At 37.6% G+C, this 21,591-nt stretch overlaps 1 protein-coding gene across 5 annotated transcripts in view; it reads right to left on the bottom strand.

The window, feature by feature from the left end:
- Nucleotides 1-21,591, bottom strand: part of CDH6 (cadherin 6) — a 130,098-nt gene that overhangs the window by 15,164 nt on the left and 93,343 nt on the right. For all 5 annotated transcript variants that reach the window (XM_040494535.1, XM_040494566.1, XM_040494542.1 and 2 more), the window contains 6 exons: nt 16,147-16,441; nt 12,804-12,923; nt 10,653-10,820; nt 8,348-8,535; nt 6,012-6,265; nt 199-335 (listed from right to left, as the gene is read on the bottom strand). In XM_040494535.1, the coding sequence (XP_040350469.1) occupies nt 199-335; nt 6,012-6,265; nt 8,348-8,535; nt 10,653-10,820; nt 12,804-12,923; nt 16,147-16,441 (1,162 nt within the window). The remainder of the gene's footprint in view (nt 1-198; nt 336-6,011; nt 6,266-8,347; nt 8,536-10,652; nt 10,821-12,803; nt 12,924-16,146; nt 16,442-21,591) is intronic.

The raw sequence follows: 21,591 nt of genomic DNA, 5'->3' as shown, positions 1-21,591 counted from the left end.
AGTTGCCTCTGCATTTGTGAATGAATGAGCACATGCCTAGAAGAAACATCACTACAAATCATTACAGGGCTCTTTCCCTCAATAGGTATCGAATAGGATATCAGTACATGGTGACTAATTTCAGCGTTACTTCACCAGCCCTTGCTGGGACACTCACTCCATCAATTGGGGACAGTTGCTCTGTGAGGTTAGACTTACTGATCTCTGTTGCTATTACTGTAATGTTGTGCCACAGCAATGTTTCTCGGTCAAGAAGTTTCGACGTAAAAATTGAACCATTTCCAGAATCAATGTTGAATATTCTGTCCATATCTGTGTGTCGATCAACAGAATACCTAAAAATGCAGAGCAGAATTTAGAATGGTTTTCTTTTCTTTTCTTTTTATCGAATGATAGTTGACACACACTGTTACATTAGTTTCAGGTATACAACATAATGATTTGGCAAGTCTATATGTTATGCTGTGCTCACCACAAGTGTACCATCTGTCCCCATACAATGCTAGAAAGGTCCTTGTTGTATTTGTTATTCTCACACCCTGCAACTATTCCAAGAATGTCTGTTACATGAATTTTTTCTACCTTGTAGCACGTATCTGAATATCTATAACTTAATATTAAGTAAAACATTCTGGAAAATTAATTCTTTACAATTGAGATCCTAATGTAAACCCATTAGACAAGTTGCATGAGTTTGAAAATCAACAATGAAGTTTTTTTATATGTAATTTGTATCTAGTTTGTATATTAATACATTTTAACTCTAATCTTAGAACTTTAATGTATATGTGTGTGTTCATGTACATAAGTAGGGCTATTTGTCTAGTTTTCTATTATCCATTTTATTTTAAAATCATTATGTTGAAAGAAGCAAAAAATGGCTAGTGTGGCTGCAGTTAGTGAGGTAGGAAAGGGAGAAAGATGAAATTGGGGAGAGAATCAGAGGCTGGACTGCAGAAGAATGGGCTGGCCACGGCAAGGATTTGGGATTTGTCCTAAGAACAATGTGAATATACCAGTGGATTTTAATCCAAATCATGTTTAATAAAGATTGCTGGTTGAATTGAGGAGAATGGTTGGCTGGTGCTGTCCCAGCTGGTACAAGAGAAGAACAGGATTTGGGGAAGATCATAAGTTCCAGTTTTGATATTGAAGCTGAGATGCCCAAGAAAAGTTTGGGAAGCAAAAGAGCTAGATTGACAACTTAGATTTCCTATTCAATTGTCTAGGAAGAGAAGGTCCAGTGAAGGGAGAAAAATATTTAGGACAGAATCACTTAAAAGATGATGGAAGGGGGCACTCGGGTGGCTCAGTCGGTTACGCGTCTGACTTCAGCTCGGGTCATGATCTCACAGTTTGTGGGTTCGAGCCCCGCATCCGGCTCTGTGCTGACAGCTCGGAGCCTGGAGCCTGCTTTGGATTCTGTGCCTTCCTCGCTCTCTCCCTCTGCCCCACTCATGCTCTGTCTCTCTCTCTCAAAAATAAATAAACATAAAAAAAAAGATGATGGGAGAATGAAGACTCACAGTGCCCAGAACAGTGCCCAGAACAGTCCCAGAGCCGAGTAGGAACTTGATAACTATTTAAGGAGTTGAGAGAATTCAACGAAAACCAAGAGGTATCTTAGAAATCAAAGGACAGGGCGCCTGGGTGGCGCAGTTGGTTAAGCGTCCAACTTCAGCCAGGTCACGATCTCGCAGTCCGTGAGTTCGAGCCCCGCGTCAGGCTCTGGGCTGATGGCTCAGAGCCTGGAGCCTGTTTCTGATTCTGTGTCTCCCTCTCTCTCTGCCCCTCCCCCGTTCATGCTCTGTCTCTCTCTGTCCCAAAAATAAATAAACGTTGAAAAAAAAATTAAAAAAAAAAAAAAGAAATTAAAGGACAGAGTTTTCTCAACACTGAAATTGACGGAAGACTAGTAAATTTTGAGAAATGTTATCTTCTTTATAAATTTATTACTAGTTTTGGGAATAGCTATATATGGGGAAATATGTATGTACTCTGTTTTATGTATGGGATATTAAAGAGAAAAGTCAGAAAAGAGTTTATATGTTAAGGTCATTAGGGGAAAGAATTGCCCATTTCAGCTAGATTCTGAATGTTGGCTCAGTAGAAATACAATTAAGTAAATGATCTAGCTACTCATACACATGTAGAATTATTATGAATGCTCCAAGAAAAATAAACTCTTGTTACTAACTTGTAGTTTCTATTTCAATTGATTATTTTGCTTTAATATAGAACTGGTGAATTATCTTAATAAAATATATTTTTGTCATCTATTAGGGGTCTAAATAAAGTAGATATTTGATTATTGTAGGCCATTTAAACCTGATATTAAAGAGAATTAATGAAGTTCAAAAAAGCTATATACCTTTCTATATCTCTATCTCTATCTCTACATCTGTATCTCAGGCCACCTCAGAATTTTAATGTTAGTTTATATAAACCTAATATTTTATTATTAAGTGTTCATCTCTTACAGATGAAACAGCTCTTATTTTTGCAATTTGTGTCATGAATCAATGTTTATTAAGAATTTAGGCAACAGCATTGAACTTGATCAACTGCCTTCATTTTTAATTTGAGAATGACAAATATTTATAGCACATAATTAATTTCCCAAAAAGGAAATTTCAGGATTCATAGACTCTTTAAGAACTTTAATCATTGCCTACATTTTTTGCCTATGTTTTTTCCTTCATGAAAAAATTGAGCTTAAGATGCACTGCTTATTGTCCTTACAAGCTCTTACAATTATATACAGCAGTAATCTTTTCTTGTTATTTGTTTTCTTCCTGCTATACTTTTAAGTTTTACAAGCAATATTTTCCAGTCAAGTCTTTGAAATAAAGGGTACAGGGTGAAGAATTATTAGTTGGAGGCAGTAACTATTTAAATACCAAAGAGAAAGTAACTATTTAAATACCAAAACTGTATATGAGTTTCCCCCTTAATTGGGAGATTTAAAAAGTAATAGGAAACCTCAGATTTCTACATTATTTAGGAGTGATGTTTGCACATGAACCCTTATTTGTTTGTTGTTTTTTTTTTCCAAAGTAATTTCAATTCATATCTAGTATATTTACTGTCCAGTCATATTAATTGTAGTCATAACAGATAAGAAACAAGGTAATCAATCTTAACATGATTATAGCAGATTATTTTGCTAGGTAGCTCTCCCCCCCAAATTTATTATATTCTGTGATTCAATAATTTGTCTTCTAATGTATCCTCTCAAGTCAGGGAGATTTTAGGTCAGGAAAGGAAGTATGTTTGCAGGTAGATTTTTCATAATATCTATTCAGAGTGACATTTTATAATACCCTTTCATGGAAGTCAAGGGGCATTTCTGATACAGTTATTGGAAGAAAATTATTTTATTTAATTAAATAATTAAAAACTTGTATCTGCATAATGATAAATCAATGTTTGGGGGAGGAGATCTCTAGTATTAATTGTGTACTTAACATTGTCTAGCACCTAGTTGTTCAATATTTACATCTTGGATAACCAAAAACTATGTGTGGATATACTTTCCCAATATAAGAATCAATTTTATCCTATAAAAGGACTTATTGGAATATGCATTTATATACCAATATATCCTTACTTTATCCTTATTGGTATTTTTATCCTTAAATCTATATCTATATATGAAATCCATATGTACCAAGAAAAGGCTGGCATAGAAAACTTTAAAATTAGCTGACAGCCAACCCAGTCTGACAAGCTAGCTACTTCCTTTAATAAAACATAAAATAATGCAGTGAGTTAAAATGGTATTCATTATAAAAAGTGAAATAGACATAAAAATGCAGCCTAAATTCCCAGGAGACATTATCTCTTTCAATTAAAAACATGTTGAATGATCAAACAGGTAACAAAGCTCATATTTATATAAACTTCCAGCATTAACACTTTAAAAAATTTTTTTTTTCAACGTTTATTTATTTTTGGGACAGAGAGAGACAGAGCATGAACGGGGGAGGGGCAGAGAGAGAGGGAGACACAGAATCAGAAACAGGCTCCAGGCTCTGAGCCATCAGCCCAGAGCCCGACGCGGGGCTCGAACTCACGGACCACGAGATCGTGACCTGGCTGAAGTCGGACGCTTAACCGACTGCGCCACCCAGGCGCCCCGCATTAACACTTTTAAATTAGTCTTGACATTGACTTGCTGAGATTTTTTTTCCTTACACAGGACAAACTCCAAGTGACAGAATAGTTGTGAAAGTACTTAAAATTATCTGTGTTATACAAGCAAAGGCCATCATTCATTTTCCTTATTAATAATATGAAATGTATATAGAACACTTGATCCACGGAGCTTACATGTGGCTGCTTTGGGTTGACCATAGTCCAATTCAAGGAGTCTATAGATATTCCAGTAGGATGACAAAACAACAGAGTCTATTTTCCCAATGATTTAAAACTATTCCCTGAAAGTAAGTCAGTGCATTTTTGTGTTTTAGATGTGGGACTTGCTATCAGGTTTCATTTGAACAAAGGGCTCATGGTTGAAAAGTTAGAAAATGCCTTAGAACCTCAAAATCTTTTATCTGCAGTAATATTTTTCATGCAGCAGTCAGTGTGATCCTCTTTAAAAATTAGGTTTAGATTAGGTAATACTCCTATTCAAAGCTTTGCAGTGGTTTCCTACCGCAATCAGAATAGAACTCAGTCTTTACCAATACCTTCAGATGTCCCTAGGACCTGCCACACTTACCACCTACCAAACCTCCTGTTGCCTCAGACCTTCCCAACCACTCCCCACCTTGCTCACTTTCTTCTAGCTTTGTAGGCTTCCTTGCTACTCCTCTTCATGCCAAGCAAGCTCTGGTATCATACCTTACCCTCATTTCCCCCTCTTCTTTGGACATTCTCCTCCCAGATTCACCATGGTTCATCCTTTCATTTCAATCAAGTCTTTACTCAAATGATTTCCTACCAAGGGCAAGCCTGACCATGCTATCTAAAATAGTACCCCAGATACTCTTTGTTTCCATACTCTGCCTTATTTTACTGCTTACAATGTATTTCACTTGAAATATTACATATTTGTTGTTTGCCTATTTCTGTCTTCACCAATTAAAATGTAAACTTAGTGAGATTAGGACTTGATGTTGTTCTCTATTGTATCTCTAAAGCCTAGAACATGCCTGGCATAAGGCAGGCACCCTGATCAGAATATATCTGTGGGCTCACTGGCAAGAGTTCCTCTAGTCTACTTACTTTTTTTTTTTTTTTACAGGGGATAATTTACACAATAATATTCTTATTTAGCAGTTTTCTCATCTAGTCAAGTAAGCTACTGACTAAAGCCTGGAAGTTGTTGACTCCAGTGCCTTCATGATAAAATTCTAGAATACTGAAGCATCTGTGACTTCAAAGAGCAATGAGGTTTTCTTGCAGCATGATTTACAGCTAAGGTATTAGGAATGTATGGGGAAAATAGAGCTCGCTTACATAGTATAAATTAGGATTCAGCTCTATTAATTTCCCCAGGATTTCGCAGACATATATCATGAAATGATTCTTATTTTTATCCATGTCTGAAAATGAAAATAATTACACGTCCAAATGGAGTGTAATTCTGCCTCTAAGTGTTACAGGATAGATTCTTCCACACTTGAAAAACAGACTATTGGCCTGGTGTCTTGTTTATTAAAAATCACAATGCTCTCTCCATGCCACTGTTTGACAAATCTAAGACCTTCAAGAAAAATTCCAGGCCATTCTGTTCTATTACCTTATACCATTTTCACGTAAGCAGTAAGCTCCTATAGATCATTTTGTGTCCCCCCCCCCAATTTTGTGGGGTTTTTTTTAGGCTTATGCTGCTGCTAAAATAATTGTTGAGCAAGGAGAGTAAAGATGCTGTTTAGAGTTGTTTTTCAGGAAGATACAAATATCTAATTGGAAGAAAGCATTAATTTTCTAACTTGCAGGTGATACTTGAATAGCAATCAACTGAAGTTTATGAAAAAGACATGTCTCAGAAGTGTGCTTACTTGACAGGATTCCTGGCAGCATCAGGATCTTGGGCTGTGACTGAGCCTATGGTTGTGTTTATCTGAGCATCTTCTCTTATTTGTAGGATGTAGGCCAGTTTGCTGAAGACAGGAGGCTCATCCACATCTTCCACCATGATTCTGACCGTAGCTGCATCTTTGAATGGACCCAGGTAGAGAAAGCGGGGTTCAACATGAGGATTGGAGGCTTCCACTTTGAGGGTGTACACTTTCTTCTTTTCAAAGTCCAAGACCTTGGGGTGGGTGGGGAGAAGAGACATATTTAAAGCAGCCAAGACACAGAAAGACGAGACATAAGGCATTTTTAGTGCAAATCATGGGTAGTGAATGTGGTTATATTGCTTAGAGACATCACCACACAGTGTGATATTGGGCAAAGGCATGAGATGCCACACCATCCTGATGAAAATTGTGGGCTGAAACCATGCCCACTATTGCCTTGAAAGTGGGTGCAAGGGTGCAAGGTATAACGGACAGGGAAGAGAACCTGGAAGCAGGAGTCTTGTATAAAAAAGGACCCCCTGTAAAGAAAATTCTTGTATTTGACTAGAGGGAGTCATGTTAGGGGCAAATTGGCAAATCTGACTTTGATTGAATACTTAATGAGTGTTTAAAATTTGCTGGTATTGGGGCACCTGGATGGCTCAGTCGGTTAGGCTTCCAACTTCAGCTCAGGTCATGATCTCACGGTTTGTGAGTTTGAGCCCCATGTCAGGCTCTGTGCTGACACCTCAGAGTCTGGAGCCTGCTTCAGAGTCTGTGTCTCCCTCTATCTCTTCTCCTCCACCCCCCTCACTCTCTGTCTCTCTCTGTCTCTAAAAAATGAATAAACATTAAAAAAAACTTTAAAAAAAAATTTGCCAGTATCTGGACCCCACCCTGGATCATTAAACCAAAATATCTGAGGTGGGGGTGGGAATCTATACTTTTAAATACCTCCCCCAGTGATTCTAATGTGCAGCCAGAATTGAGAACCACAAGTTTGCATCATGACTTCCTCTTCCTCATTCAGATAAAATAGATTTAATATGGTTTTTTTTTTTTTTGCATGTGCCTGAGTTGATAAAATATTCCAAGTGATATCCTGATAAGGGCATTGGGCTAATTACTTGCCAACGAAAGTAATGATCATTGTTGTCAGAGGTCTTTAGAAAAAGTATCTCTGCTTCTGGAGACATAGTGAACCCAAATGCTTATTGCTGACTTTTAGTTTTAGATGATGATATGACAAGGCTCACTAGAAACACAATTAATCAAGACATTAGTGAAAGTGATTTAGTCGGCTAGGCAAAATTTCAGTTTGAATCTGATAAGGCACTAAGAAAATTAAAAAGGTTAATGCACACAAATGGGCTTCCTAATTATATTATAGTATAAAACATTGGTCTGGATGTCACTTAAACATGTTTTATTGTGTTTCCAGGTATTAAGACATGTAATTCAAAGCTTAAGAGGAAAGGATTTTCTTGTTATTTACATCTACCTGTGCTTATTTTTACCAGCAAGTATGCTAAAGGAGAGAGAAAATGTTATATCATACATGATAAAAATGCAGTTATTAAAAAAACTCCCCAAAATAACAATTTTTAGCTTTGAAGCACACAGTTTATTGGTTTTAAATTTTTGCCACACTTCTGTGTACTGCTCTGTGATGCTAGACAATTTGGGGGGGGGGGTAAATAGTGAATAAGTACATAGGACAAAAATTGGAATTCAGAAATATAAAAAATTTATTATTGTGTTCCAAAAAGTAGCTAAACAGCTCATGGGAGATTTGTGTTATTTAATTTATTTCTGTGGTCTTTTTATATCCTGTCTTTAATTCAGGCTACCTTTATCACTGCTTGCATTACTCTTTTCCTTCAAAGCATGTATCAGAATTTAGTTACACATTTGTTTTGTTTATTTGCTTCCTTGTCTCTTTTCTCCCTTAGATTGGCAGTTCCGTGAGAGTGGACACCATTCTGTTGAATGTACCATTTCACCTCCCGCATCTTGAAGAGTGCCTAACGCTGTCTATTATTCATTGACTATATTTACTTTATGTACTTTAATGTACACCATTTATTTCTATCATTTATTTACTTATTAGGAGGTTCTTAATAAAAATTTATTAAAAGCATGAAATAAATGAATGAATGAATCAGATTATTGAGGACCTCTAAAAGCCAACCATTAGACTTGGCATTAAAAAAAATAATTAGTAAAACAAGAATCTAGAGGAATGTTCATGTGAGATATAATTGTCTCGGTTACTCGAGGACTAGAGAGAAGTGAATGTGCTTGTTTGTATGGTATTTAACAAACGGCATTACCTTTTTGACAGTAATAACTCCTTCCTGAGTTTCTTGGTCGGTGACGACATCGAACATGTCCAGCCCTTCTCCCTCTGTAATGCTGTACTCAATTTCGGCGTTTTCTCCCATGTCAGCGTCGCTGGCTTTGATCCTGCCAATTGGTGTACCCGGTGGAGAAGATTCAGGGGTTTTAAACTGGTATGTACCTATTAATCACCAGACAGATATAAGTCAAACACAGATGAAGGATACTCTATCACAATAAAGACAAACCCCATTTTCTAACAGTTCTTTCAGACATTACTAGGGATGCAGGCAGGTTTGTACTTTCCTTGCAATAATTAATGGCACTCTATTCTCCTTACATCCTTACTTTCATGATTGCTAAGAATATTTCTTCTGTCATGACCCGTCTCTTTGCAAATGGAGAACACTTTTCTTGTCCTGTAAATAGGTCTCCAGGTTCATGGTATGATGGCGAGAAAGACTAAGCTGCTAGAGAAGGGTGCAGAAGGTTTCAAGCCCCTGTTAACTCATCTAGCAGAAAGAACGGAAAAGAATTTAACCTGAACTATGACTTTAAGCCAATTACGAGGTATTTCTTAAAAGGGTTCTTTGTGTCTTTGCTAATAATAACTGAAGGTGAAAATAAATGACAGCGATCTGGAGAATGTATCCAAGTAGACACTCTCACCCATACATGGAGCTGGTCTGGCTGCGGTTAGGGATACAGATGGACACATTGAGAGAGAAAGCTCCTAATAGTTTCTTTAAGTAATCTTTCTTTTAAATTTCATTACAGTACTTTTTCTATGCGTAGGTTTCTCCCATTCTTGTATTTGTGTTGTTGATTTAAAACCTATATTTCATAAATGTACACTTTCCCGATGTCCTCATGTTGCAAAATTAGTTTAAGGAGACTGCATGTGGCTTTCAATTTAGATCCGCCAGACTAGCATGTACTTAGGACAATAACGACAAAAAAGTGTCAGAACAAAACTCATTTTCCTCTCACCCATTACATTTTGCCAACCATCTGTGCAAATTATTTTGGAAAAAAACAGACTATGACTAAATATCACTAAATATCACTAAAATATAGTCATTCAGTCATATTCAATCATAGCCCATTAAGTGTTGGGCTCATCCTTGGCAAAATGATAAACAAGCCAAGTTTTTCCTCTAGAGTTATTCTTCTCTCCTGTGCTTTGGTATAGTATTCAGTAATGATCCCAAGCTATCCACGGAGAGAGCAAAGTGAGGTAGGGTCCCTGTGGTATTTAAGTGCTGATGAATCCTTTTGTTATCCTTCCCCAGGGAATTCCCATATTGAAAAGGAGGTTTTGGGGCGAAGTATTGCTAATTCTGATATTGTCATTTCAGGCGTCTGTGGGAAAAAAATTTAGGGCCAGTAAAACCTATCTTCTACCCGTTACATCAGAAATTAGGTTTTTGTTTTTTTGTTTTTTTTGTTTTTTTGCATTTAGCTATGAGTAAATACTTGAAAAAAATTAAAGAAAATGTAACAGTTCTGGTTGATCCATGTGTATCTCTATTATAAAAGAAGCCCATGTGAGGTGACCAGCATTGGGAAAAATATGCCATGATTGGGTAAGGTGGGCTTTCTTTTTAATGGTGGGCAGCTATTTTCTCCTGGAAGACAGGATTTAGGTAGTTTTCTTAGATCATGGTCAGAAAAGAATTTTGTTCTTGGAAGAAAAATTACATTAAAACCAGTACCCTCTTTCAAGAGCTTTGTATGAAGGGCTCTAGTATATTGCTTGATACAAAGCAGGCATTTAAGAATGTTGTTTTTCCTTCTTTTTTTCCTATCTAGCCATGGGAGTTAATGATTATAGTGATGATTTTTTTGGTATCTCAATTAACCATAATATAGAAAACTATTTATGATTACAAATGGATTAAGTACATGGTTATTTCCCCAGTTGTATTTTTAGAAACAGTTAAATGATAAATCCTCCCTTATAAAGCTTTGTGGGGATTTAAAAGAGATTAAGTGACTGATTAAATTCACAAAACATAAAGTCAATTTTTTTTTCTTACAAATAGGAGCATTCTTGTATACATATGTTCTGCACAAGCAAATTTATGTCTGTGGTAGTCTTTTTAATAAGGAAAAATAAAACAATGGTGTTACCTTTACAACTATCACCATATTATAAATCATTCAACTACTAAAAGTATGGTTATTCCTAAGTTCATTAATATTGATAATTAATAACAATGGAAAATAAATATCATTCTTAAAGTTAGAGTTTTATAAAAGTGCACTGAAGAAATTCATTCAATCAAATGTTCCTACTCTGGGGAAACCGGGGAGGGTTGTCGTTGACATCAGTTAGCGTGATGTTCACCGTGGTGGTCCCAGATAATCCCCCCATCTGGCCACCCATATCCTTGGCTTGAATCACCACTTGGTACTGCTCTCTGTTTTCTCGATCCATGTTGAGCAAAGCTGTCTTGATGATACCTATGGATGCGAAATTCAGAAATGGAAAGGGATGTATTAAAAATACTTTATCAAATCATTTATTTATGCAAACGTAGATGTCATCCACAATACTCAAACACTATACGGATGTAATAGGTGACATAAAGATGATTATAGATAGCCTTTATACTGAAGGAAATTATAACCACATAGGGGAGATAGATATATTTTAAAAACACCTATGATTCAAGAATAAGTACAAGTCAAATCTGTAATAGTATAGATTGTAGGTAGTATAAATATCATGTGTTATAAGATAACGTAGCAAAATATAACTTGGCATGTGGTACAGTGTTATACTACCATAGCTGCTTGATAAAAGACATTTAAGTGTACTATGAGGAAATTGCTAAGGAAGTCATTTCCTTGAACTGACTCTTGAGCTTTACTTTACTGAATCAGCTAATTGCTCATCAAATATACCTCCCGTAATGAACGTTCAGAGGATTTTCTAAGTCACAAACTATGGTCTGAAGAAAACACAGCTCATTTCTCCCATAATTATCATCCTGTATGATCCTAGAGAACTTAAGTTTTCCTAAAGCTGATGTGAGCATTAGTTCAACTGGTCCCAGCAGCGACCAACATTCATTCTTATGTTAGGTTAATTTTATCTCTGTTGTTCAGTAGTTATAAAATAAGTAGTTGAAAGAACTTCTAAAAGTTTGCCTAATCTCTGTGTAGGCTTTATGCTTAAATTAACAACATTCTTTCAAAAATCTTTATAGGCTTTAAAGGCTTTCAAGGCTTTAAAGGCTTTATAGCCTTCTCTCGTAGCACATTCCAGTGCTTAACAACTAATGAAGCTGAAAATATCTTTTTTTTTCTTTTATTTTTAACACGAACACCTCAGACAACAGGTCAGTTTTATTCCTATAGTCCTGGCTTCAGTGAAAGTGCAGCTGTGTCTGTTCTCCAATAATAGGACTTCTCTATTTAAATAGAGGAGATCACCTTAGCCTTTGTCCTTTACGTTGAATATTTCTAATTTTTCACCCTCATTGTTTTTCAACTCAACATTTTCTTTCTCCTTGGGATTCTTTCCAAGTTCGTTGCACCTCTTAACACATAAATTTCCAACTGGATGTGGTAACCTAGAAAAGTTTTGATTTCTACTAACAATAATGGATGCTTGGGAAATGTAGAAAAGGAATTCAACTCCTATTATGATAGCAAAAATATGTGTAGAATTTACCGTACAGCACAGACAAGATTTCCTAAGAAACAATTCATCAGAAGATAGTATGCTACTTTGTGGATAAAATGCAGAAAGATGAGGTGTTAAAAAAAGCATTCCATTAAGGAATCCACTTTGTTTATTAGGATGCTATCAGCACGAGCTAGACAATGTCATAATAAAATCTTACTGGCTTAACACAGCTAACGTTAAGTTTTTGCTCATGCTCTGAGGAGGCCAGCAAGAAGCTCTGCTGATAGTAACAGACATCCAGGCTGGAGACCAAGGCCAACATTTGTTTCCATCCATATCACTGTGGCAGGAGGAAAGGAATGTGGATTGTGCACCAGGTCCAAAAGTTCGGCGTGGAAGTGACTTGAATCATTGCCACATATACCGGCCCAAACAAGTCTCATGGCTATATCTACCTTTAGAGCAGGGTAGAGAGATGCCAAATAACTAGTAAAAGAAGAATTGGAATATTTGTAAATAGCCCTAATGGCTATCAGGAGGTATTCGTTTTAGGTTCACTCCAAACTGGAAGAAAAAACTGACATTGTATAAGTTTTCTGAATTTACCCTGTATAAGTAAAATGGATGAAACATCCATTGTCAGATTTCTGAATTAAAATGATCTGGATATCATGTTTACAAATATATTGCTGGTGAAATTTGGCAGATGAATCTAAGAATATTCAATTACACTGATTTTTTTTAATAAATTGTTTTTATTAAATCAATTAAAATTATGGATTGTAAAAAGAAGATCAAAAAGAAATTCTAACCTGTTTCTGATTCAACTGAAAAATAGGGCTGCCCCTGTAGGATACTATACACAACTTTAGCACTGTTGCCATAAGTTGGATCATCAGCATCAGTTGCGGTGACTTGGACAACAAATGTGCCTGTAATGACAGAAACATGAATTGAAAATAAATCAAGGACCCATGTAGATCCTTGATGCACACACAGATAGAGAAAGCGTGATCTTACTTCTGTACAGAAGTATCTTGACAAAGGAGTTGAGAATTTCAGGATGATACTAGGGTTAAAAAGCCTTGGATTTATCGGGATGCCTGGGTGGTTCAGTGGGTTAGGCGTCCGACTGGTTCAGGTCAGGATCTCACCGCTGGTGAGTTCAAATCCCCACATCAGGCTCTGTGCTGACAGCTTGGAGTCTGCTTCAGGTTCTGTCTCCCTCTCTCTCTGCCCCTCTTCTGCTTGCACTCAGTTTCTTTCTCTCTCTCTCCAATATAAATAAACATTAAAAATTTCTTTAAAAGCCTTTGGCTTCTCATTCTGAAAGAGTGTGATCAACATTTATAAATGTTGTAAGGGTTAGGTTAAAGAGAAGCATGGGATAACCATGACCTTGGGTGGAACCAATTTCAACTAATGTCCAAAGATGAGATTTGATTGGACTCTTGCTATAGTCATTCTTTGAAGTTATCCAGACCTAAGTCAATCAGCATCTTGCATTGCTTTATCTACAGTGATTAGTTTCGGGGTTGTCCAATCATGAGGCCACTTGAGATTTTCTTGGGAATTCTGTGTCATGAGTGCTCTTTCTCCTGGACTGTAATGTGCTGATGTAGGGCCTGTCAATGCAGCAGCTATTTTGTGACCTCAGAGATGCCAGCCTGAGGACAACGCTGAATATGACAGAAAATTTCAGAGAAATAATTGAACCCAAATCAAACCATCTCAAAAACCCATTTTATTTTTGACCTAAGTATGACTTAAGTCACTAAATACTTTTATTTGTTTAAACTAGTTTGAGTTGGGTTTTCTGTTCAATAAAAGCATCCTAAATGATAAATCTATCTGATAATTCTAAGAGTTTGAAAGATCTTGAAACTTAAAAGAGGTAGTGTTGGATTAAAGAATTATTAGAATACTAGAAAATTCACATCTGGAAACTGTAACTCCAAAAAAATTATTATAATTACATGCACAGAGAAGGCAATGATGTTTTAGATCAGCATTCTTGTTTTAAGGACTGCAGTCACCGAATAACCTTCAAAATATTCCTGACCCCCGTGAAATTCCACACAGATTTTTATGTGTATGCTTACATGTTTATTTCACTGAAGAGAAGATCCATAGATTTTATTGGATTCTCAAAGAGATCTGTGACTTCCAAAAAAGGGTAAGACCTTACTCTGATGAAGATCATCTTATGGCTGACTTTTGATATTCATATCAGATAAACAGTAAGCATACTGTTGGAGTTCTCCTGTCCATGGGAAGGACAGGGAAGTTACGTTCAGGGAATATTAGAAGTTTTACATTGCTTTTGTAATATCTAACCAATCCCGTTTGTTGAACAAATATATTGTACTGTGGTGGATGCTCTGGATGTAACATGTTGGTGCATGAGATCGAACACCCATCCTTGTAATTTGGGAAGGAAGATGGGGACAAAGCACTATATGACCTCAGAGCAAGAGCTAATAGTAGTTAACTAGCACCCACATTCTTACTTGACATCAATATAAAATTTGAATGCTTTTATAATATGATTATCTAGATGTTTTCAGCACCTGTTAGTTGTCAGATATTGTACTGGGGGCTCTGTCCTTGTTTTCTTATTTCATCCTCATGGTAATCCTTAGCTGTTGACAGTTATTATTTATTTTTTGTAGATATGAAACTGAAGGATCAGAGACATCAAGATGCTGCTTATTAGTAGAGTTTCAAATTCAGGTCTGTTTGACACCCAAAGCCCATTTATACCACCATGCTGCTATCCCACTTTGTAATGTAGGATTAAGATGCCTTTTTGTATGATAATAATGACGTGTTCACTTATGATAATGGTTAATATGAACATAACTGTACCTGTGTGCAAATTAGAAAGAGCCTTCCCTTTCTTGAGACATGTTACGTCCAGCTGCCCCCAGATATTTATAATACATACTTAATTCTAACATAGTTCAAAAGTGAATGGCACCCTCTATAGTTGTGGGGGTGACACCTTGCACATCAAATTTTGTTTTCTGGAAACTGTTTTGCTGGGTGGTGCTGATGTTGAGACTATTGCTTATTAATTGTTCCTTACTTTTACCACATAGAGGAAAAATATTTTTTCCTAACAAATCTTCCTCTTAAAAGAGTTTTAATCCCTCTCTTTTGCTTGGCTGATGGTTTGTGATTTTTCTGATGAAACAAAGTGGTTTTAAGTAATGAGACGAGCAGCTTCTTGATGAGAAAGATTTAGATGGTTTACAATCATTTCCATGGATTAGATTTTTCTAAGTCTTGGAACTGTGACCTAAAATGCCTCTGATATCTGACTCATAGAATTATAGAAGAGTTATTATTAAGTAATTTAGCCCTTTTGAATTTGACACCGAATGAAAATAAAAATAACCCTTTATTCAGGTAGCTTAAAATTTGTCACTGTTTCCCATTAAGTATTTTAATACGGCTAAGAGTGATGTCAGTAGGATTTTTTAAAATTTAAATTGTGTTGACCTCCCAATTTAAGCAAATTAGAAGCATACATATTAACTTTAAAATTGGTAGTAGAATTGTGCACAAAATATTAATTCATCATATTAATGTCATGAAAATCTCTTAATTTCCATCACTTAGTAAAGGATACATCCCCTAAACAACCCCTGCATAATTATGGATTTTTTTTTTAAGTTTTCTTTGAGTCTCTTTCCCAAACACATATTTACTTAAAGCAACTGTCATTACTCTCCAGTCTGGAATGTAAACTCAGGCTTTTGTTTCACACTGGAGAGATCCTAACCTCAAGCCAAGTACCAATATGTGCTAAGAGAGGTGGAGAGGGCTGCTGTCTCTCAGCCTGAGGACCAGGGTGGGCACCTGGGGAGGCAGGAAGTAGATGAGATGATATCTCTTTCTTCCTCCTGTTCTTGCCTGACATTTTTTCATCCCTTCATCATTAGAGGAAATGCTGTTTTCTTATAATAAAATGAGACTAGAGTAATATTCGGAAACAGGTGTACTTGTCATAAAGGGATTGTTTGAAATATGATAGTTTTAGAATTTAGCATCTACATTCATTCACCTCAGTAAATTTCACTCCTAGGATTCTTTATTCAGTTGACGTAATAGAGGAGAGACATCATGTGGTTGAAATCACATCTCACTCACCAACATCAGACATTTCGGGAACAGTGGCCGTGTAAACATCCTTGGTAAATATTGGTTCATTGTCGTTGATGTCATGGATCTTGATGATGAATTCAGATTCGGGCTCCACGGGTCTCCCTGTCCTTCTGTTTATAGCTTGAGCTCGAAGGATGTAAACAGGTTTTTCTTCCCTGTCCAGCCTCTTGGTGGCCTGTATGTCTCCTGTGTTTTCATTGATAATGAAGAGATCTCCTGCTCCATCTCCTGAAAGGATATATTTAAGTGATCCATCTCCTCTATCCTGGTCTGAATGTAACTAGTGTAGAAAAAAAAAATTAAAGAAAGTAAAAGTCAAGCATGTGATTCTAAACTGTTTGTCTTGTTAACTTTTATTCATTCCTTTCTGAGGGAGGCAGGTTTGAGGGTTTTTTTTTTTTTCTTATTGTTTACTTAAATCCTCAATAGTAATGTCATTCATTAATGAATATGTTTCCTTATAATCATAGAAATTTCTAGAACTGGAACAGAGCTTGTAGAAAATGTAGTAATCCTTGTTTTGAAGAAGGGAACACTGAAGTCCAGAGTAATAGCAAAATGCCTAAGGACGTATTAACCTGGTTGGAATGAAACTCTTTTCACTACTTTCCTATTTTCACCATAGCATTCAGATTCTACAAATACACTCTACTGTTCACTTTTATGTATCTGGACATACTAGAGAAGTGACATGCTATGGAGAAAATAATTTTGTTTTTGTTTTGTTTTTGTTTTTTTTTAGAGAGAGAAAGAGCATGTGCTCAGGGGAGAGGGGCAGAGGGGGAGGGAGAGAGAGAGAGAATCTTTTTTTTTTTAAGTTTATTTATTTTGAGAGCGACAGAGAAAGTGTGAGTCCGGGAGGAGCAGAGAGAGAAGGAGAGAGAGAATTCCGAACAGGCTCCCCACTGTCAGCGCACAGCCCAGCTTGGGCCTCAGTCTCTTGAACTGTGAGATCATGACCTGAGCTGAAAGCAAGAGTTGGACGCTTAATCCACTGAGCCACCCAGGAGCCCTAAGGATTTTGGTTTTTGAAACAGAGAGACCGGGGTACATTCTGACTCTATACTTTGCTATCTTGGTGAATTTAGGGAAGCTACTCAATCTCATTGAGTTTCTTATGATGGAGTTTATAATCACTTTTTTGGGAAGATGTGATATTTATTTAATTACTTATGAAATTCAACTCAAAGCATTTGAGAAACATCTTAAGCGTTGCCATGAACAATGCCTTGAAAATCCCTTTACTAGATAATTTACAAGGGCACTTAGAACAAGAACATTTAATACTCAGATTTTCATTTAATATAGGAGAGGATCTTCTAAAAAGTGGAGCCAGACTAAAATGGAATAATCTGCTTTATAAAATAGTGGGTTCCCTTCTCCTGAAGGTAATCAGGCGGAGGCTCTGATAAGATTAAACCATCAGTGAGGGGCACCTGGGTGGCTCAGTCGATTAAGCATCTGACTCCTGATTTCAGTTCAGGTCATGATCTCATGGCTTGTGAGACTGAGCCCCACATCGGACTCTGCCCTGGCAGTGAGGAGCCTGCTTGGGATTCTCTCTCCCTCACTCTCTGCCCCTCCCCCACTCACACTCTCTCTGTCTCTCTCAAAATAAATAAATAAACATTAAAAAAAGATTAACTGTCAGTGAAATGGGTCAGGTTAAAGGTTGAATTAAATGAGTGCTAATATACCATTGAAGTGAAAGATAATCATTCTAACTTGGAGAACTCGCCTGTGTTGCCTATCCCAGAGAAGATTTCCAGAGCTTTGAGTTTCTGTTGTGTCTTTGGGTCCCTTTTTTCCACCTTAGTAAAAGTTTAGAAGGTATTTTTCCTAGGTCTTCAGATAAGCTAACTCTATTCACAAATTTTCAAAAATTAAAATTGAGGAGATTTGAAAAGACCAGTTATAAGTATTAGCTGCATACAGACAAGATAGTTTATTGGTAAGGTAGCTAAGCTCTACCTTATTTCAACTCTGTCTAAACATAGTATAGGCTATGTTACAACAGTTATGGCAACAACAGCAACAGGTAAGCCAACTCTGTGTCCTGTTGATGAATACTATATGAAATGCTCAGAATAGTGTCTATAACCACATTTGAAAACAAACTCTCAAGGCAAAAGGGACTTTTAAAATAAGCGAACCCAGCCTTTCTAAAAAATGATATCCCATGGAATATCAATTATCTAAAATGCTGAGAAGGGGTTCTGTGGCCCCATATGTTTGGGGATTACTTCGTTTTTCTGCCTTTTTCTTAGGAGTCACCCAGTGTACATTAACATATTAAAGACTGTCACTGCCTTCAGTTTAAAACTGTACTTGACTGTATTTAATCTAGCTTTCCCGGGGGCTCCTGGGTGGCTCAGTCAGGTGAGCATCTGACTTTTGATTTCGGCTTAGGTCATGATCTCATGGTTCGTGGGCTTGAACCTGCATCAGAGTCTGTCTCCCTTCTCTCTCTGCCCCTCCTCTGCTGACTTTCTTTTTTTTTTTTTTTTTTAATTTTTTTCCCAACGTTTATTTATTTTTGCGACAGAGAGAGACAGAGCATGAACGGGGGAGGGGCAGAGAGAGAGGGAGACACAGAATCGGAAACAGGCTCCAGGCTCTGAGCCATCAGCCCAGAGCCTGACGCGGGGCTCGAACTCCCGGACCGCGAGATCGTGACCTGGCTGAAGTCGGAGGCTTAACCGACTGCGCCACCCAGGCGCCCCCTCTGCTGACTTTCTATGTCTCTTTCAAAATAAATAAATAATCACTTAAAAAAAAAACACAAAAAACCAACTAGCTTTCCCGAACGTTCTTGCGCAAAGAATCCTTTGTGGGTGTTGGCATTCCCGAGAACAATTTTCTAAGAGACACACTCTGGGAAGCATGAACTAATTGAATCCATCATAGCAGAATCAAGAAAATTAACACTCCGGTTTATGTAGTGTTTCCAAAATCATACACCTTGTGTGAAAGAGTCAGAAGATTAGAACTTGAGCACAAGAAGAGGCCCTACAGGTTATTCAGTGCAACCTCCTTGTTTTTAGAGATAGGGAAACTGTGTCCAAAGCCACACAGCTAATGCTAGTTAACAGCAGAGTTTGAGGAAGAGAATATTATTCATACAATTAGTAGCCTTGAAAGCAATTTGGCAGAAATAATGGAAGATGAATGGGAACGGGGAGGACATTGCTTAGAAGTGAGACAAACGCAATAAGAAATGTAAAACAAAAGAGGACTCCATGATTTGTGTAATGTGATATGCTAAGGAAACGCTGAAACCGTGATTACACAGAAAGAGCCACTGGGGAAAGTTTAACTCTCCATTGTCAAATCCTAATGACTGAAGAGAGCTTTTAAAAGGCTATTTCATTAACTCATGAGTAATGAAACCAACATCACCGCCCATTGGATCTGGCTTCTGGGCAGCCATGGTTAGCAAACCCGGCACTGGGTGAGGGGGCGGGGAGCGGGCACCGCACCAGAGTTCCCAGTAGGAGTTGTGCTCATTCTCTCTCGTTCACCAAGTGTAAGATCATGGCAGCGTCAATTAACCTCGCTGAGCCAAGATCCTTATCAATAAAATGAGGATAATAGAACCACAGGACCAGGCTATCATGAAGATCTGATTAGAGACTACGTACAAATACTACGTTAATTCCTATGCGAACATGGAGTAAGAGCACATTTTAAGATACCGTTCCTATTAGCTCCTCATTCAAAATAAGCATGTTTTGGCTCTTATTTTGACTTTGAGAACTTTGTTGTGAGGACTTTGAAAACCCAATTTTATAAACCCATAGTATCTCTAAGGTAAAATCTGTCATCCAAAGCTAGTATTCTTCTACCGGTGGCAGTCGCTGTCTTCCCATGTGATACATTGTATTCTGCATCCCACTAGATTGTAGACGCCCCTCGGCTGGTTCTTTCATCACTCTCGATATGTAATTGTTGCACACTTAGTAGGTGAAGACCACATCTGGTCACAAGATTTATTCAGGTAAAAGTAATCAGAAACTTATTTTTAGCTGTCAGGAGAGACCATTCCGATGACTTATGGAACAAACACCCGAGACGATATAAAAGGGCAGCAGAGACGCCAACGAAGAGTATGAACAGGATTGCTCTGCAGATCCCCATTCTGATTTATCAACATTTGAAAACTGGTGGGAAAATGCATCTCTTTACTCAGGCCTTGTCTGATAATAAAACAATTTAGCCTCATCCCCCTCGAGGTGCAGTGCCTGTGTCTGATACAGTACACGGAGCAGAAACCTCCGGAAGCCTTTGTGTGCTCTTTCCCCGCTTGCCCCTCCTTCCACGCACCTCCCCCGGGGGCCAGTTCTTTTCTCTCTTCTTGGGGAAAAGAGGAAACATGAGACATCAGTGCTAGTGAAAGTGATGGTGGCAACCAGACATTAGGGGTTTATTGAGCACTTAGATTTTAATTGGATTTTTTCTTTTGTGATGTCATTCATCATGGCCACTGTAAAAGGCAGAAGTTAAACAACAACAAATAAAAGGTTGTAGGCTGCCCGAGGCATGTTTTTACTAATTTCAGTTTAATGTGGCTGTTCCATTAAGTTTAATCATCTGGCTCACTTTTAACGATTCACCATCAAGTAAAAATTATCCACTTTCCTCAGAAAGTCACATCTCATCTGGGGCTGGCAGGACTTTTTACTACTGTACCTGTAGCATTTTGTTCCAGAAGGAGCTCAGGGCCTTTGTTTTTCCATTGATTTATTATTAAAGTGCAGCACCTTGACAAATAAATACAGGGATTTGGGGTTGCAGACACAGGCCCACAGAGGGTAACGCCAAAGCAGTGCCGGCCTCTTTTTACCTGCTACACGTGCCAGCTCTGAACTTGATTTTGACTCCAATTCATTTTTTTTTTAAGTTTATTTATTTATTTAGAGAGAGAGAACTAGCAGGGGAGGGGCAGAGAGAAGGGGGGACAGAGGATCCCAAGCAGGTTCTGTGCTGACAGCAGAGAGCCCAAAGCAGGGCTCGGACTCACAAACTGTGAGATCATGACCTGAGCTGAAGTCGGATGCTTAACTGACTGAGCCACCCAGGTGCCCCTTGACTCCAATTCAAAAGTATAACACTAATTGCGCAGATTTCGGTTTCAGATTTTCAGTCTGTCACTGAGTCACTGAGTATCTACAACAGCCTGAAAGGGGTCTAGAAAAGGAATTATGTGATTTTTTTTTCTGAAATAAAAAATTAGATTATGGCTAATATCTAGAGTGTAGTGCAAATGTGATGTGGCCATTTGAGAAATGTAAAGGTTGACAACTGGAGATGTCACAGCGCAATCAGAACAGTTGTGAAAAGGTGTCTGAAGGGGACTGAGGTGGAGAAACTGGAGTTATGGTGGAGAGAGAGAGAGAGAGAACAACCTTTTGCTAAATAGATTGAATATTA

This window comes from Herpailurus yagouaroundi, unplaced genomic scaffold (assembly GCF_014898765.1).
Source record: "Herpailurus yagouaroundi ecotype Mexico unplaced genomic scaffold, PumYag 29, whole genome shotgun sequence".
NCBI classification, from domain to species: Eukaryota; Metazoa; Chordata; class Mammalia; order Carnivora; family Felidae; genus Herpailurus; species Herpailurus yagouaroundi.
The sequence above is the reverse complement of the archived record's forward strand: the minus strand, read 5'-3'. Positions and strand labels throughout refer to the sequence as shown.